Below are 19417 nucleotides of genomic sequence, written 5' to 3' on the forward strand. Positions count from 1 at the left end.
GATCGATTAATTGCGTCCAACCGAATTCGAAACGAATGTCATAACACCGCGCGCCGTCGTTAATTTACAGTTTAAAGCTCATTGCCGAATGACCCGAGCGCTCGCTCGGTGCAAGGCGCGCGACACCAGAATGCGAAAATGAATGTCGAAAAAATTCCGAGAACGCGAGGCATTTCTCATTAACAGTTCATTACCCCTGAAACCAGGGTGCAATGATAAAACCGCGAGACTCGCGCAACGCGAACGGCGTTGTATCGCGAACGAAACCCGGCCGCATAGAATCGCGCGATTGCCGCTCATATTGTAACGTTTTGCTGACCGGGTATTTTGTTTTCTCTTTTGCTTGTTATTTCAAACTTTGCAATTCCGGTTCATAGCTCCGTTCGATTCGGTCAAATAAAATGTCTCCATTTATTTCCTCGCTAAAAATATTTATTGTTTTGAAGGCAAATCTGTAATTCACATTGATGATCCTCCAGCCATTTTTCACATTTGACGTGAAATCGCGAAATTACTCGCGTAGCGGCAAGTCAATATCTAGAGCTCCTATCTATCGCAACCGTTATCGCGATTACATGCAAAGGCGGCCGGTTCATTTGGCGTGCGCCTCATAGCGAATTCATTCATATTCCGTCTTGCGGGCAAAGACGGCCTTAACCGAGACATTACTCCTCCGATCGAGAATGAGGCTTTGCATTTGAATTCAAACGGATTCATGAACGTGTAGCTGTGAAACGAATCAGGCACGCGAGATTTCGATAATGGTTTTCTTTGAGAATTACCCCGGCCAGGTCATCCTGTCTAGAAAAGAATGATACGTTGAATGGCATTATAGTAATGCCGACTCATTTTTCAAAGATTAATATTTGTATTTTCAAGTATGTATAATCGTTAAATATTAAAAACGAAAAACAAGTATCGCGATTGAAGACTTTTTTTCATGAAAAGTCGCTAACATTTTTAATCGTATCATTAGTCTTTTCTGCTGCCAGGATGAGAAGGTATAACGTACGAAAGAAGAAGGGGAAAGAACGAGCGCGCTCAGCGTTCGTTTCATGCGGAAATATATACCGATGTATACACCAATATATTTTCTGTCTGTCGCGTCCGACTACTCTTCCTATCTTGTTAACGAAGCCGTTCGAGCAACAGAAACGCCTTTCATCGCGGCTTTGATCTCGCGGAATATTTTCGAATAATATCGCCGGCGGTCGTCGTCTTTTCCCAACCAGGCAAGAAAATTCTATTCTTCCTCGAGTCGCTTTGTGCGTATCTGCATGTGTTGAATACCATTCTGCAAAAATACGCGTGCGTATATAATTTAAAGAGAATAAATTGTCCGGAATTCCGATTTGATACAGCACGCAGGCAATTAGAAGTACCACATATTCTTCAGACACAGACAATTATGTTCATATAATTAGGAAACACTAAAATATAACTTCGTCAAATTGTCACTTATCGTTTTCAATATTCCACGAAGTATTCCGCGTCAGATGTAAATTATAGGAATGTATTCGAAATACATTGAGTTGAAATTGGTGAAACTTGTGTCTTCCAAATCACAGATTATTAATTGCAAAATTGTCCTGTTATGTACTATTTGATTTTAATTAGAATAATTCGGTTTGCTAGATGCCATATTCGCATTTCCATCTGTCTCACTTTGCGAGTCATTGTATTACAAACGCAATTGACATGTATCTTCCAATCCTGAAGGAACACGGTCCTTCGATGTAAAGTTATCCGTTGAAAACGATAATGACAGGTAAAGAGGACGAGGCGCGATCAAAGAGACAGAAGCACAAAACACACATAACTACAGGATTGATAGCGCGAAACGAGCTTCTAATTGTCAGTTAAATTGTTTCGAGTATCGGGCGGTATTCAAAAGCGCCTTCCCAACCAACGGTGGCGATCGGAACTGAAAACGGGGAAAAAAAGGAAACACGAGCAGTTTATAAAACTACAGACTGAGAGTACGGATAGAAAACCGCAGCGAAACGTTGTCGTCGGATGGACCGCACAGATTTTTTTGAACGCAGCGCAATCTCGGGATTCGCGTGCAAAGAGCCGACGAAATGAAAATGAAAATTAAAGTGGCTTTGAGTATAAACTTCTTTTTTCCCTCCAGCGAGAGTGCGAAAACGTCAAACGTCTGCCGCTCATATCGCGAGAGAAATTACTTCGTAATTAGAGTTTACCGTAAGTCGTAATCGCCATAGTAAATATATCCTCTAATAAAAATAATCCGCGACAAGAGCATCCTTGAACGAAAATTATAGCGTCGATGGCGTTGATAAGAAGAGGATTTCAACCGATTACGGCTTAGTCTTGAGACACGTATTACGTTAATCATTCCTGATAACAAGAGGCGCGTTCGATAAACTTGAGAGAATTAATTATCGTTGTCGCACGATAATGCGAGAAACGCGACTCATCAGTTCTCATGTTTCTCTTACGCTTTATATCCGCGGAATAAAGTTTATTCTTTATTGTCTCCCTCATCAGACGCGACAATATATATACATATATATACATATATACATACAATAATATACATATAATGGACTATACCTGACGAGGGAAAAAAGTACAAAAGCGTATAAATATCTAACGATAACGGTAAATGTCGAGCGATAATACAAGAGTTTTCAGTTTAGGACATACGTTTATCAGCACTTCTCTATACTGGAAACGCTTCCACGAACGCATTTCTGAACCGTAGATATCCTATTGCGGGACATCCTGTATAGAGGCAAAGGAGAATCGGACTACTTAGTGATCCAGGTAGAGTAGAACAGGATGGTTACGCCCGGGGCCTTTGAGCGTGCGAGCGGGTACTCGAATATCTAAATCGAGTCATCAAATATAGATCACGAACGCGATACGTGAGAAAGCATTATCTATATGGTGATATTCTTGGGCCCCCACATATAGCGGCGTCGCTTACCCTACACCCGAAAACGTATATATACTTGAAAACTTACGCCCAGCCCGGAATATTTCAGCTCCGAGATCTTTTCCACTTCTCTCCAGACTACGCGAGTAATCTGTTTGTTTGCTGTATCCGATTTATCTTGGTCCTATTTTTTTAAATTTAGTTATAAATATCGCGCTGCAATTGTGAGAAAATGTATAATATTACCTTAATCAGTATATAAGTATTAACGAGCGATAAACGTATTCGTGGCATTAAACAAAAATGGTTGTTGTAAAAAAAAAGACTAGAGAAACGTAATTTTTCTCTCTCCTCTTATTAACGTACTTATACAGAGAAGCTTTATATGAGAATCATGAGATGCATTTAATATAGTCAATATATTTAATGCACTTATGAATTTATAACTTTCGGCATGTTTAATGTATGCGCGTAATATAAACATTATCGATTTGCCTCGCATATTGCGTTTTCATGGCAGACCTATTTTGTCTGACCGATACGATCCTAATCTACTGACAGCATCGTTCGAATATTGTAATCACTGCATTTAAACGCGTTGCAATTATAGACGACGCGACGTGACGCATATTTATGATATCATTAGTTGTGTATCGTTACACGGTATGCATTCGATATTAGATTCACTCACAATGTTGCATTAAAAATGAAGGGAAAGCTAACGATAGCAAATAATCTGCCACGTGCTGTGCTTTGAATTAATATGATTCAGCGAAATCGGAAAAAAAAACATGTAAGGAAACGTGACCGCGACACGTTGGGCATTGATGATTAACGCGATAGGTAAATCGGGCAAAATGAATTATCACACCTCGCTATATGGCAGCCTTTCATACGTGTAATCGCGCGAAGCGATTTCATGCCATCTAATCATAGTTTACGACGGGCATTTGAGCAAACAAGCCACGATACCGGGATGAATTTGTAGGTCGCCGATACTTGGATAGGGGCAGAATGAGCGAGGCACTCTCTAGTGCCGAATAAACAACTACACTCATGGCTTATTTGCATTCAATATGAGCTTCCGGATAAATCGATATTTTCAACCAAGTGGCCGATTCGCCGATAATTCCAGCGAATGGAATTTCGATAATCCCGATCCGTATGTAATTGACGTTTCAATTTTTCAACATTCCGACACTCCGCTCGATTCACTGTCCGTCGTGTCCGTCGCCGAAAATGATTTGCCACCATGTAGGTCCTCATATATTTGTGGACACATTTTCTACAAAAATTAACGGCTTATCTTAAATTGAATGTTTTGGAGTTGTTCTTTGTCAGCAGTTCTTATAATCATTCTTACATCTCTTATCGATTTGCCTCGAACTACGCAGTTCTTATATCTCTATAATGAATTTTTCGTTCATCGAGAATGATGTATTAATTATGTATAAATAGATATGTAAATTATCATTAGCTCTATGCTATTTGTAACTAAATTGGGGAATTGAGGAATAAGAGATTACGGGGAATAAGCAATAATCAATTCATGCACAATATGTGTTATTCAGACGACGATAGAATTAATAAACAAAATTTAGTAATGAGATGTTTGATTGCTGAATCACAAATCCATAATTGTATTAACTAATTAAATTTTCTCGCATATAGTATGTATATAATTTTTAGAATTGTACGTCGCAAACAGAAGTTCGAATTTGGAGTCAAAATTAGGAAACTTATTCATGGCCATTAATTCATAAGAGACTGTTCCGATTAATACATTCGTGCGATGGATTCGTATTTGTATAAAATTGAGAATCATGAACGGATCAAAGTTTGACAGATGGAGTTGTTTGTTAAAACCACTAGCGAAAATGGTTAATAATTTGCGGTCGCGTGGATGTTAGGAAGCCGCTGCTGCGAGTATGAGAGTCGTCGGGCACGTTCGAAGCTCTTCGCGTGAGACGCCTGAGAAATGAATTAAGTTCCAAACTTTGCATACTCCGTGCTCTTCTACTGGTTATGCTCCTTTGTAACTTCCGTCCCCTCTTCTTTCTCTCTCTCTCTCTCTCTCTCTCTCCTTCCTATCTCCCTCTTTCTCTCTCCCGCTCTCTTAATTTTCCTTGTTGAAACCTTTTTTCTCTTCCTGGTACCTTCCTTTACCGGTCGGCCTTCTCCCTTTGCCTTTGCGACGTTTCTGGCCTTTGCTTTTCCGTCCATTTGAGCTGAAAACTGAAGCTCGAAAAGCTTCCATCTCGTTCTTCGTCCAAACATCCTTATGCCTGAAATATCTCAGTCAATGGTGCCCTGCCGAATTGGAGCACTGTCCTCCCGCAGGCGCAGAATCGAGTAAAGTGTCATCGCCCGTTCTGTGACGCGTTATTAAAATGGACATTGCGCTGCCACGAAGGCCTGACGCGGAAATAGCCGACTAGGTGAGAAGGCTATCCTCGTTCCACGATTTCGCTCCCACGTCTTTCACAGTTTTTTTTTTGCCGAGCGACTCAGAAATACACGCGCATACCTAAAGGATACCGACGCCGAGATGAGACGGATATTTTCGGACGGATTTTATTCGGAGATTTCTCCGGAAAAATAAAGCGGATTGAAGAAAGATAACTTCGTCCTAGATCAGAGTTGCACTTCAAAAATAAATATCTTGCCGTGTCTTATTTTCGTCTCTGTCCTATCTTTATCTCACTTCGACTTAACTTCTTTCGCGATTACATTTTTTCGATATCCCTTAATCGGTGCGCTACGTGAGAAAGATAAATGCTTCCACGAGCTTTTTATCATTGATCGTACTGTATTGTAACCACACACAGTATATGCGACCTCGAAATTATTATCTCCGACTTTTTTATTTCGCCTTTATCAGCTCTTTCGCGAGGTGTCCCTCGTTGCGCGCAGCTGATAATCTACCCACGTTCCTTTTCGAAGGCCAATCCGTCGACGGGGAGCAGGGAGAAATATAGCGAACCTTCGATTCGATCTCGATTACTAAAGGTGGAGGAAAAGAAGAAGGGGATGCCGCCGAGGAGAGAGCGTCGAGTGAATAACTAAAAACGTTTAACATAATATCTGATCCGGCGGAAGGAGCCCCCAGGCGCTCTTTTGCTGGAACCGTATCTTATTCCGAGCCCAAAGGCTGCCGGCGACAAATGCAATTTTTTCAGTAGGGCGGGAATCAAATGAGGGATCCCGACCGCTATTGGTAACTACCTTCGCTTTTGCTTCGGCGCCTATCTATGGCATCCTCTTTTTCCTCTCCCGTCTCTTTTTCATCCACAGTCTTCCACAGTCGTTGGCAATTCTGCCACTATTTTCCTCATCGACGATTATTGCTCTCTTTTTTCGATTGTCCGCGGAAGGTTTTGCCAATCATGCTTTCATCCCTCTTATTTTAAATTGGTAGGAACGGCACGGAATCACGTTACGCGCGATTCACTCATCGTATCATATTCTGCGTAACGTAAACGGTTTACACGTGAATTTATAGTTGTCTATTAATTATTTGTCTATCTATACTCCGCGCATATAATTTGGGAAACGCAAATATTGATACGCGATGTACAAGCTTATATCAACGCATAACAATGTGTAAATAACCGGCTAGCTCTTGATTTTACAAATAAATGTGAGAGCCCGTTGATCCTTGTTCGCTCGCACTTCGCTGATATTTTGTGCCGAATCAGCTGTCCAGGAAGCGCGTAGGATTTATTGCCTCTCGTGTGATTTAACGTCACCGAGCCACGAACATGAAAAAAGAGAGTGTGACAGGGGGAGACAGAGAGAGAGAAAGAGACGAGAGTGGTTTCTAGGTGTGCCCAGCGGGAGAGTCGAACGAAACACTTTCCGTCATCGATGTCGCGATAGAATGGGCCTCGATTTTTCATGACAAGCCCTCGCTTTAAGATGCGTATCAGCGATACAGAGCGAAAATAATAAATATTCCCGGCGCGGGACGAGAAGAGAGGTGGAAAAATAAAGACCAGTTATGTACGAGAATAAAGTACGGAACGAACACAAAAGTTAAAACGGCGAGGCCGGGAGAGAGGGGGAGGGAGGGATTGGAAAAAGAAGATTTTACCGGGAAGCCGATATCACGTTCTTAAAATAAAAGGCGGAAGATTCCGCTTTGGAAGTTTATTCAAGTGCAGTTTCTGTCGTACTTGGAAAGCTTGCGCACGCGTCGAGCGCAATTCAGAACGACCTGTTTAACGCCGAAACGTCACGGACAAAGTCCAAAGGATTAACAAGCACCGAAATACCCCCGCTTGTTGCAATGATAGCCCCGATCCCTGCGTCGCTATACGTAACCATGAAACCTATGCAAATTGCCTTTCCAAACCCGCATTAACGGATTTAAAAGCGATATATGTTTTGCGGTCCACTTTCGACTTATGGTACAGCATCAAGGATCCGTTCGTCCCGCGGATCCGACAGCTCTCTGCGGCTTCACTAACAAAACTTTTCATATCTACAAATCGTTATTTAATGGCGCGCGATAGAGCGTTATGCGACAAATTAAAAATATGCATTTCGCGCAGATGTTATTCCCGCGAATGAGCTCTCCAACGTGAGATGAGAAGCCAATATACGATTTGTCCAGCCACCATTCTCTTATTTTTCCCTCGGGTGAGAACCGGTCTGCTTCCATACTTTTTCTACGCTTGTTCCTCTCGCTGGAGAAGCGGACTCTAGAGGGTATCTAGTGCTGTTGAAAGCGAGGAAGGTTTATCGGGGTAGGACAATGCCGGCGAATATAGAGTAACGCTCTTTCATAGAGACGTCTTGAGGAACAATGTGTTTCGTGCGTTCCTGGAATTTCAGGAAACGAAAGTGCATGTGAGCATGCAATGGTGCGGATCGGGGTTGGTATTAATGGAACGCCGGGGTATCAAGATTTTCCAAAGTTGACGTCCGTTATGCTTAATTACACCGAGATATACCGCCGTGCCTCGAGTTCCATTTCACTTAATGATATAGATGCACGAGACGGCTGCGCTAATGTAGTTGCAGAATCCTAATTTGTGCAACTCTATGTCAGTAATGAAATAACACTACTTTGTACAGCGAAATAACTGAATTATTTGTATTTAGAGAAACAATTGCGATATATATGCTTGATGCCATTCAATTTATATATAATTCTAATTGTTTAGTTTAAATATAGTTTGAATCGAATAACAATTAAAGCTGTATTTAAGCTGAATAATATTGTAGGAATGTCGTGAAGATATTTCTCTAAATGTATCTATTGGCATAGACAGGTGACGATATTCTGCGAATTATTAATTCCTTCTAGTTCTCCGCACGAGTCTCGGAATATTTGCGAGATATATGTCGCATTTTCGGTGACGCGATCGTACGAGCGAATATTTAGTGTTATTTGTAAGACGACGTCAAAGTTCAGTTTGTGTATTTTAAGGCGTGGTTGTCCTAATTTGGAAGCACAATGACGTGCCCGAAATTCTGTTGACCTCACGGCATTCGGTGCAGAAATTGGATTATTCGTGTTTGGTGTAGACCCTTAACTGGCTTAACCACTTCATACTCCTTGTCGAACGTCGGTAGTTATTCCAAGACAAAGTGTTCGATGCAGATCACTCAGAATTCGCTAGAGGACCTCGTAATTCGATTAATTTCAGCTAACTCGCTTTTGCATTTCCAGTCACTATCGATGAGACACAGCGGCGTTTCTATGAATTATATATACCCCTCGCAATCAGTCAATTGTAAGAATAACAATAGGAAACGTTAGAAAAGAGTCGATGTTATTACAGAAAGTGTCAATCATGCGCTAACTGAGGGAGATATTATTCAAATGTACGGTATTCGTAGGAACGTCAAATGATTGTGCATCTGAAGTTTATTAAAAAACATCGACGCGAAGCGATTAAAGGGAATCGCTGAAAGATTTTTAATTGACTCTAAACGCGTAATAAAGTTTTTTCTTGAAACGACCGTTGTGATACCGTCGACGGAGGAAGATAAGAACGGCCCTCCCTTTACCGATCCCACCTAGGAATTCAACGAAGAAAGTACCGTTATTATCGCGAAATGGACTTTTAAAAGTTGGCAACAGAATGCGAGCTTATTGTTCATTTTAATTAATTCCGCAGAATACACCTCGGATCGCTCGTCGTCTAAAAATCGCGCGCGCGGATCCCCCATCGCGTTTAACAACGTGATAAAAAAAAAATATTGTAAAAACATATTGGTACAACTCGGATTTTATTTCGAAACGTTGCTATCTATCATGCAATTTGACGTGGCACAATCGATTCTCTATCGAGTTTTGGTCAGTGATATATCATTTTCAGCAGCATTAAAATAGCAACATCCGATATTTCGACGTACAACCGACGCTCGGGATTGTCGGGAAGATTCCCATATACCACTCACCGGCGCTTTTTCCCAAAATTTTGCACGGACGTTGCTTTAATGTGATATCGATCCACGTCGTCGAACTCGTCATGAAACGTACGTACGAAACTGACGACGTCACGGGACACGATGGGAAAGCGCCGCGCTTCGAGCAGCTGCAGGCTGTAAGAAGTTTGCGAATCCTTCCCACTGAGTTTAACCTCAATCACTTATGTAACGGAGTTACCGCTAGTATATATATCCAGACAAACCTCCTTTCGTCCACACACGTTAGCCCGGGGTACATATTTGTCGATATCTTCTTGGCCCCTTCGTTGTTCTAACAAGAAAGTCCCGGTATTGTTCTTCGCAGTGTATTCAGCAACAAGCGATTCGGCACAGCGCGACATTTTCTCGTCTAAAAAGTAGAATTAAATTGGATAAATACGTTTTTTTTTCGCAGTTTTAAAGTTAAATATCTCTGTAATTGCTTTTCTTTTCGTCAATTAAGTCAAAACTCTGTTAAAATAAAGTTTAACTATTATTTTTTTAGTCACCACTCATACCGCTCTTCTGTTTACGAGCTAGACCGTTATATTCTGCTTTTACATACTTTTCTGATTATTTCGTTGTTATTTTTATCATCTACTTTTTTAATATATTTGATGATAAAGTTAAAAAATGAAAATGTCTGAAAAAAAAACCGCTTCAAAAATAAAATTGACAAAAATTAAAGTATTTTACTTTATGCGAATATACAACAATGAAAGGAACAGCGCTTGTTCTTTTCGAATTAATTAAATATTCAGAAAAGAAAGCATATGTTAACTCCATTCACTTAAAAAAAATTTATCTTTTTCGATTGACGCTTTTCATTACTTCCAAATTATCCATGTGCAGATGAACACGAGAAGGCGTAGAAATCGCTGAAAAAGAGTATCGTAATGAAGAAGCTTTATCGTATCCAATTATCGTCGAGAGTGCGTTCGTCGTGCGCTTTAACGAGCATCCGCCTCTTGTGCCTGCGAATATATCGACTCGTTGCAGGAAATATGGAAACGCATGTTCGTACCGGATGAGAGCATTACGTACTTTATATTTACACTGACGTTCCGCATCGATCCCTCACGATGGGGAGCCTATGGCTCCGTCGCGGCGCTTAAAGTATATGTATGTATATGTGTGCGTATATAATTTATATAAATTATTTTGGCATTTCTCGAGTTTTCTATTTTTGCAAGAGTACACTTTGCGTGAGTTAAGAAACACCTGACTCCCTTGGCTCGTAATGGCGATTTGCGCATTCAGCTCGTGCGCGATTTGCTTTCACAAGGCAATCGAAAATGCGATCAGCAATGAGCCATCGTCGCCGGGTGTTGAAATATCGCTCTCGCACTTTTTTTGATGCTGTCGAGACAGTAATTACGCCGATGCATGGCCGACACGACACAACGCCTCGCGGACGACAGGGAACGATCGTAATGACGCAGTAAATGAATATTTCCGTGCCGTTGTGACAGAATAGAAAAATGGCAGCAGATACGGGGAAAATTGTTAGTCGACGGCGGACGCGGGCGTTAGCACAGGCAGCGGCACGAATAGCTATATATACGTTCTCTCCGTGGGGTGTATGTAAATTTAATTGCCGTTATTCCGATGGTGTTTTAGGGCGCGCATTCTTGCTTATCATATCCCGCGTCGCGACTAAGCAAACGTTGCACCGCAGTTCTCATTTGTTATTATGGGAAATGTAATTTTTATCGCCGCTGTGTTATCAGTTCAGGATATAAGTTAAGTGAATTTCACGATGTTGTATCAAAAGCTTTTTTCTCTTATCAGATAGATTTGAATTCGGATAAATTAAAAGTAAAAAAAAAAAACAATTATCGATTGTAACAAATTTGCTTATTAATAAAACACGTCGAAATCGAACAACAGTTTGCGTTGCGAGAAAGAAAATAGCGACTTGAAGAAAACTCGAAAGTTGAAAATATCCGGAATTCTGATCATTCTTTGATGCTTGATCGATTCTTCTCCGAGGAAGGATACCTCCAACTTCGCGTGGAATTGTCCTTCGAGAATTCCGCGCCATTCAAGGTTTTCAAGACAAATTCAAGAGAAGGTTGAACGAACGAACGAACGAAGCAGCCACCGTTCGTAGAAAAGCGAGGAGGGCGCGGTTCCATTTGTTTCGTTTCCCGCGAACGCTCCATTAGCGAGAACATCGGCTATCGGATCGTACAATTCTTTCGGTTGGGAGTTTCAGTTTCCAAAAGCGGGGGAAAACTAATACCGAACGGTTTGCTCTAACAGTTTGGCGTCTATTTCGGTGCAAGTGCGATTGTTCCGTACACATAGACCGTTTTCGACGATTAAAGCGGTGTCCACTTAGCGGTCACATGTGATTTTCCCGTACCCGTATAGAATATCACTCGGTCGAAATTTATCCCTGCAATTTCGCTGTTTGCTAATTATAAGGGAGAACAGTGTCCTGATAGAAATTTATCCGAGCAAACGGAGGAGAGGAAATCTTAGAATAGAATAAATTCCATTGCGACAAAGTCCAACGGAGCCCAGCAGCGCTTGCGCTTTGCAAACATCTTCCGCGATATTCGTGTATATTTTACGGAGTTATATTAAGCGTCCGTCCGGGATACGAACTACCTTGAAATCCGTTTGCTCGGACAGAAAACTAACGTTTCCCGCAAAACGTCGCTTATACGCGACGGAAATGGTACGCATTGTACAAGCGGTGTCGGACCGTCGCCGTCGGAGCATCCAGATCCGATGATTTACAACGCGCGAAGAGAGAGGGGCGGCGACGCGAAGGAGACTCTACCCTCCGGCGGAGGGTAAACGCTAATTAAATCGGAAGTAATTAACGAGGGCGTTTGACCGAGTGAGCGATTAAACGAGGGAGTTTACGTACTGCGTGTCGACACGGACGATTTCCGGGGAATCGTTTGTGGATTTACGACGATTTCAACTCTAGAAATTCGTGCGAGCTGCAGCGAACGCGCGACGAGCTCTCCGCCCCGGCGGGAGCGTTTGTTTGTGCAAATATGCCCTGGCTGATGGAAATCTACCGATGATTAATCGACCGGCGTCGGCCCTCCCCCCCATCTAACGCGCGCGGCCATTCCAGGAAAATAATCGCGCGACCTCCTTATTATTGTCAGATCGACCACTCGATGAAAATGTTATTTACCGCTGCCAGATGATTACCTCTCGTGTCAGCACTGGTGCTGTCTGGTGAAACGGTGATCTTGATAGCGCATCCGATCTTGCGGTCCGATCCGCAAGGAAATATCGCGTGGCAATCTATGGATGGACATATTCCTACGTTCGATTGAACAAAAATGAAAAAAGGAGAATGTGTAGATTGTAGAGGACACTCGAGCGAGAATGGGATGCGCACGTTACGTTGTAACAGTACTCGAGAAGTTGTTACCATGTCAGGTGCGGGTGGCACAAGCGTTGTAAGCTAATAAGTTGTCGGTGTAATAATTCTCGGGAGTTGGTATTAAAACCGGCTTGTCTTGCTCGCGATAAATCCTTGTCTGTCGCGACTAATGTCAGGAGTTTCTGAAAGGCAATCAACTGTATCAAGATCCTCTCCCTACTTTCATAAAATTGGAGAAGACTTGCGTTACGCTTCGCGCTTATCTATTTGATGACCGGCAAGAAAACGGCAGAAATCCCGGAGCGAGGAATCGTGCGCTTTTGCAGCGCGCCGCTGCCGGCGATTTACCACCGCAAGAAAGGCAACCGGCGCGGCGCGGAGAGATGAAAAAGTCTGAGTGAATTTGCGGGATATTTTTACTCATCGCGGTTTTAACCAATCCTATTTATCCTTTTAAAGACTTGGCGGGGGAAGATTTTCTCTAATTATAATGAAGTGTTAATAGCGTTTCTCTTTTAGATAATTCCCGAGCATTATTTATTTGCGCTATTTACAAATGAAAGCAGTTTGGAGGAGAGCTTTTTCGTTTTTATAAAAATTTCACCTGCTATTAGAATGATCGACAAACCGTTTACGTTCCTCGCTCTTATCGACAGTCCCGTTCATTTCGTGCCGAACGAACGACGGTGACGTTCGATCTTTACTTCTCGCGCGAAATTTTCCACGGGAAATAACGAAGGTCGTCATCTCGCAGTGTGATGGTTAACGGAGCGAAAATTGGCACGAAGCGACGTCGCGTACCGTTTGAGATTCTCTTAGGAAGATTGCCTTTTGCGACCGCCGCCGCCGCTTCGACTCTTCCGCGGAAGTTGCGATGTTATCATCGTCCCGATAAAAAACAAAGGACCTCGGAGGCATAATGAAAAAATATCGGCGACCGCGGGTTACGGAGTGATAAGAGACGGGAAGAGAGTGAGAAGAACGGAAGGCGCGAACGGCCGAGGGGAAATAATTTAAATCGACCTCCGGGAGGGTAGGATAACCCTCTCTGTGGATAGTCACTAACGACAATGGTGACCGGGAGGTTTTCGGGGGAGGTGGCGGGTCAGCATTCCGCCGTATAAAACGAGCCGGACTTAGTGCAGTATCCAGAGTTAGAAAAGCAAAAGCAATTAAGATAGTTACTTGGTTATGAGACAAAAAGACGAAGCGGAACGAAGGTAGGAAGGTAATTACCGTGGTAACGGCTTGCCTCGACCGTGTGACCGTATCTCGCGAAGCGTGGTAGCTTCTGGGGAAATTAGTGCTGGAAAAATTCATGCCCGCGGAAGATTTGCGTAAATTAATTTACGGCGTACCGAGCCGGTCCCCTGTCACGGAAAAGAGGATAAAATTCAATTTTTAAGTCGGCCTCGCGACTCGGTTGCAGGTCGAGAATCCTTGATTGTTGCTTCTGCCGCGGTAATTGACGCTCGCTAAATGATACATTTGACATATGCCATGAATTCTAAATAACAAGATGCCAATGGATATTCCTCTGAACTACCGACAAGTCGACTGTGTGTGTTAAAGCTAGAGCATAGACTTTCTTTTATTTAAGAGTAAGCTATTACACGTCGGTTACTTGAGGCAATTTGTTCTATTATTTAAAAAGTGACTTAACGCCACTATTAAGCCACGTTGAATTACTCTTACTTGCATTTATATGGGAGTGAGTTTACGTAGCTTACGCTTTCTTTCTAAATCCCGCTGAAAACTGCTAAACAGAATTCGAAATAATGGTTCTTCCGCGACGTCGGCGAAAGGGATAGCTGCTTGAAAGCACTTATTTCCCCGACATGGAGACGCGCATTAAGTTCTCTCGTAATATTCCTATAGCATTAAAGCAAATTTCAAGGCCCATGCGGGATTCAAGATGCCGTTTGCCTCCAGTAATCCCCCAAGGGAAGTATAACGAATATCACTTTGTAAGGAATAATTAACGAGCGCGCTTGAGAGTCGGATAAAATAATTGGCCGACAGTTTGTAGTAAATATTCTCCGCGTTTTCCACGACATTCTGTCACAATCGAGGCATCACGGCGCGATTTGTGCCGTAATTAACATTAATTCTTTCGGTGATTTAACGAAGCTAATGAAAAAACGCTCGATGCGCGACTCGGCGCGTCGTAAAATTGGAAAAACTATTACGTCGCGTGTAGCCCACTCCCTTTTCACCCCGGGAAAGAGAAATTTATGGTTTTTTCGTAAGCATGGCGGCGGGAATTGGTATGGAAACTTTTTACGACATATTTTTGACAAAGTTCGAGAAGTAACGAGACGCGTCCGCGTCGTTTGGTTCCTGCTGCCGCTACTGCCGTTGCCGTTGCTGCGCAGTTGTTCGGAAACTCTCGCGTGCGGGAGCTTCTTTCCTGCGAAGATACGAAGACAGAATCGCGTGCGAAATTTCATTTCCGCGGTGGGACGCGCGCAAGTCGAACGCGATCAAAACCACACCGTGCGATCGGGGACGAGCGCGATATATTTTTCCGTCACGACGCGGGACGGTGGCGGTGCGGGTGTTATCCACCGTCGAAGAAACTTTTTACATTATGTTAACTTGCGCGCGAAATGGACCCCCCGGACTATAAAGCAGCACGCGAGGGAGGGTGATTCGAAGTTCGGAAACGCGCCCCGCGCGTGTGCCTGGTGATTGCACGACAATCCTCGGAGATCTTCCCCGTTGCTCTCGTCTCCTTTCTCTCCGTGTAGTTAAATTATATCGATTACACTTCGAGGGTCGCGCAAAATAGAACGCACACGTAGCGCCAGTACGGGGATCTTTCAGCGACTGCCATTATTTTGCTGCACAGCTCGCGCGATCGACATCTGAACACGGGCTCTCGAGCGCAAACGTCGAATCGCGTCGACGACGGAAATTAGTTATTAGCTTGTGAAAGTTTACGACGTTAATATTCTGAATTCGCGTGGATCGCGCGACGAAATGACGTGCGGAATTATATGCGAGAAGCACGGGCAGCAGGAAACCGTTTCCTCGATATTACGCTCGAGAATTTGGCTCGCAATCGAAATGCACGCGGATGAAATTTTTCCGCCTTTGTTCGCAAATTTCTTTCGTATTTTTTTTTGCGCGTCATACAGGAATTGTCGTGCGTCAAAATGTCCGCGATTACGGTTTTATTTTCTTGTGGGCAATCTGCCGTGTCGATTTCACGAGCGTTCCGCGGCCGCGAATGCCTCGTCGTCGCGGGTACAAACGACGGCGATTCTCGTTGAGCTGTGCGAACGCGTTATCGTTATCGCACGGCGTTGCGTCCACGCGTTTCTTTTCTGCTGTTTCTTTTTTTGTTTCCGTCACTTTTTGCGCCACCCTTGTGTCGCGCACCGCGCGTACTATCGGAAACGATCGACGTCGTTAACGGTGGCAGATTACTTTCCCGCTACGCGCTCTCGCTACGTCGCGTCGCGGCGGCGTTTATTTCGACCTGCATTTTCGTTAATCTTCCCCGCGCATGCTTTTTTTCATTCATAGAAGCGCATTCCGTCGAAAGGTAATCGAGAGCCAACGGAATTCGCAACATATTTACTCCTTACGCTTCCATGGATTGACGATGAAACGTAATGACGTTAGCGTAAGGGTGAGTGCGCGTAGTCCGAGTTTTTAGCGGTATATAGGAAGCTTCGAGGAGCGACGTATGCTTTAAAATTCCGTTGAGATATCTTCTGACACGAAATGTTTCCCAGTCGACTCATTTCGTGAGTAACTTTGACGTTACGTTTGAAGAAATTTAGTTTTAAAACTAGATCGATATCATATATACAGACATACAGACAGACAGACATATATATGTACAGTAGTATATATACTGGATATACTTTAAAGTTCTCGGACAGCCATCCGCATTCATAATCTCTCTAACAGAAGGGAAAATAATTTATTTTTGATATATATATTTTTGCAATACAAATTTCTGTAGACGATGGCAAAATTCGCGATCGACATATTGGATACTTAAAAATATATAAAACAATTTGATTTGGTATTTCATAATTAATAAATAGCCGCGTTATTTAATTCAAGTGTCCTATTTCGAGCCATCAGAATGAGTTATGATGGCTTTATTGATTAATGAACTAAAATGGGAGTCTTTGGCACATTTTATAAGAGCGCTTTATTGATTATGAATGTCATTATCGAAAAAAATCTCATTTATTCTGACGTAAACGTATATGAAAAATAATATATTATTCTCTTCTTGATGTTAATACAAGATGACTAAATTTAAATTATTTTGGTCGCAATCAGGTCATCAATCAAGCAAAATTGTTATTCGTGAAAATGCAAACAAAATGTTATTTTTATGTACTTGAGAGATAAAAGATATAAATAAAAAAAGAGGCTTATAGAAAAATGTTCTGCTGAGAAGTAACCAATGTAGCTTTCAGAGAGCTAAAAATGTATTTTGCATATACATTTTATAACGAAATGAAAGAAAAGAGAGAGCGGGTGGAATAATTCAATGTAGTGAAAGAGAGAATTTATCGCGAGCATTTTCGAGGTTCGAGGAAATACTATTTTGCGACAAATTTGTTATCGCGTTTGCAAAGGTATAGACAAACGGGATGTCGAGTGGTTACATCCAACGACGCGGCTCAAAGGGCGAGCTGTGATTTATGCCGATTGTAAGAAAAAGAGACCGGATGCGCTAAAGGAGCACGCTTGGCAAGGTTCGAACTTGCACTTTATGCACGTATGAATACGTACGCGTGATCCGAATACTGTTTTGCTACAAAATCCGCGTAGCGAAAGCTTTCCGAGGGCTTTCCAGAGATTGCGGAGGGAATCCCTTCGTGAATTACCTCGCGATGACCTGCCGCATCGTCCGGCGCGGTTTCGCCACGTACACACGATCGACGTAGGTTTCGCCCTCCGTGATACAGCGCGGCGCATATCTATACGCGGCGCATACATACGTGTCTGTAGTGCTTACGAAATCACGCGCGAACTCCCGGTCTGTCGTCCGTTCGTGCATGGATTTTCATAGATTTTCCGGACGACGATGTGGTTCCGTGGCCGTAGAGAGAGCGAAATAGTAGTGCGCGCGTGGCATGTGTGTATCGAAGGTACTTCCCCGTTGGAGAAAAAAATTGAACTCGTTAGAAAGAAAATTGGATGCCTGCAGGGTATTGAGAATTCTGCGATGCAATATGGCGTAACCGTGGAGCTTATTCGCGCGCGCGAGCTAGGGCGTCGTATATTTTGCGTTGCAAATTACGAGCCAGCGCGGCCGCGTGAAATTTTAAAAGTCGATCGGAAGCTATCCCGCCACGGTGCGCGGTGCGTTGCCCGTACTCGCCGCGTATACATTAAATCCCCTCAAGTATATTCCAAGCGTATACCGCGAGCGAACTGTAGCGGCTCGCCGTTGTGCGCAAGATCACACGTCCGCGTCGCGCTCAAATTGCGATAAAAAAATATTCAAGTTTTTCTTGGAACAAGAAAGAGAACGTTTGTGGTTCCGAAGAAAAATTGACGCGCACGCCTCGCGGTGCTCAGAATTCTTTTATGCCCGGACTTACGAGCGAGCGGGAGTGACGCGTTGTAAAGTCGAAGAACGTCCGGTCATTCACGGATTTTATTCGTTCTACGCTGAAATTGTCCTGACGCAGGTGAATCCCGGACCCGCGAGAGTCCTGTTGCGGGACCTCTGTCCAGCCATCCGCTTCTCGATTCTCATTCCTACTCCGCGACTCTGCGATCACGTTTGTTTTTATCGCGACGATAACGTTTCGCCGTACAACGAGCGTATATAACGGAAAGATCTATGTCCGCAGATGCCATGAATTCGTTGATGGAGGACGTCGTCGTGGAGGCGGGGAAGAACGTCACGCTGGGCTGTCCGGGGGTGACGGAGAATTCGCTGGTGTTGATGCTCGAGTGGCGGGCAAACGGGATGCGGCTGCTCGAGTACAAGAGCAAAAGCACGACTGTCGTGCAACGAACAGAACAGAACAGAATGTCCCTGTCGTTGAAAAATTATTCGCTGCAGCTGCATCCCGTCACCGCCGCCGACAGCGGTACGTACGAGTGTCTCGTGAACAACCGGAATGCGCCGGAAGCCGTGATCAAGCTCATCGTTCGAGGTAAGTGGCGGAATGTTCTTAATCGCTTTCTCTCTTCCCTTCTCCTTTCCCAGATATGTACTTTCCGTGGGAACAAACCCAGTCGGATAATATAGAACGCCGCTGACATTCATTAACAATGGAAGCTCCTTTAATTTGATCCGAACTCATATTGCAGTAAAGGATATATACCTATGTGTATATGAAGTCGAATACGGATCAATACGTTTTATTTTTTCCTGGTTTTCAATTATTACACTATTTCTGATTATGTGCCGCTCGATAAAGTTTTTTACATTTATGAGTGAGCTTTGAAATAGTAAATGCAATTGTCCGTGTACTTATTGTGATTAATCCTTGGATTAATCTCAAAACAGAAAAAAATTATATGTAGATAAAATTCCCGCTTCTATCTTCCCCCCGACAATTTTTGAGATCTAAACTTGACTGTTTTTAGTTCAAATATCATTAGTGAATTAAAAACTCGTTCTGTATCGTATTAAGCCGTTTGATGTTGCGCCAATAAGATTTATCTAGATGGCTACGTTGTGCTTTTAGTTTCATTACTCGGAGATCTATCTTCATTAAATCTATGAATTCCGGTTGTTACTTATGGAC

The 19417-nt window shown here is 43.1% G+C and overlaps 1 protein-coding gene across 1 annotated transcript in view; it reads left to right on the plus strand.

Annotated features, from left to right (window-relative positions):
* LOC112466171 overlaps positions 1–18820 on the plus strand; it is a gene marked incomplete at its 3' end in the record, with an annotated part of 85537 nt that extends 66717 nt beyond the window's left edge. The window contains exon 3 of the mRNA XM_025034105.1: positions 18512–18820. Coding sequence (XP_024889873.1) covers positions 18512–18820 — 309 coding nt within the window. The remainder of the gene's footprint in view (positions 1–18511) is intronic.
* Between the last annotated feature and the right edge of the window lie 597 nt (positions 18821–19417).

The sequence above is a fragment of the Temnothorax curvispinosus genome, unplaced genomic scaffold, assembly GCF_003070985.1.
Source record: "Temnothorax curvispinosus isolate PA1 unplaced genomic scaffold, ASM307098v1 QBEX01015974.1, whole genome shotgun sequence".
Lineage (NCBI taxonomy): Eukaryota > Metazoa > Arthropoda > Insecta > Hymenoptera > Formicidae > Temnothorax > Temnothorax curvispinosus.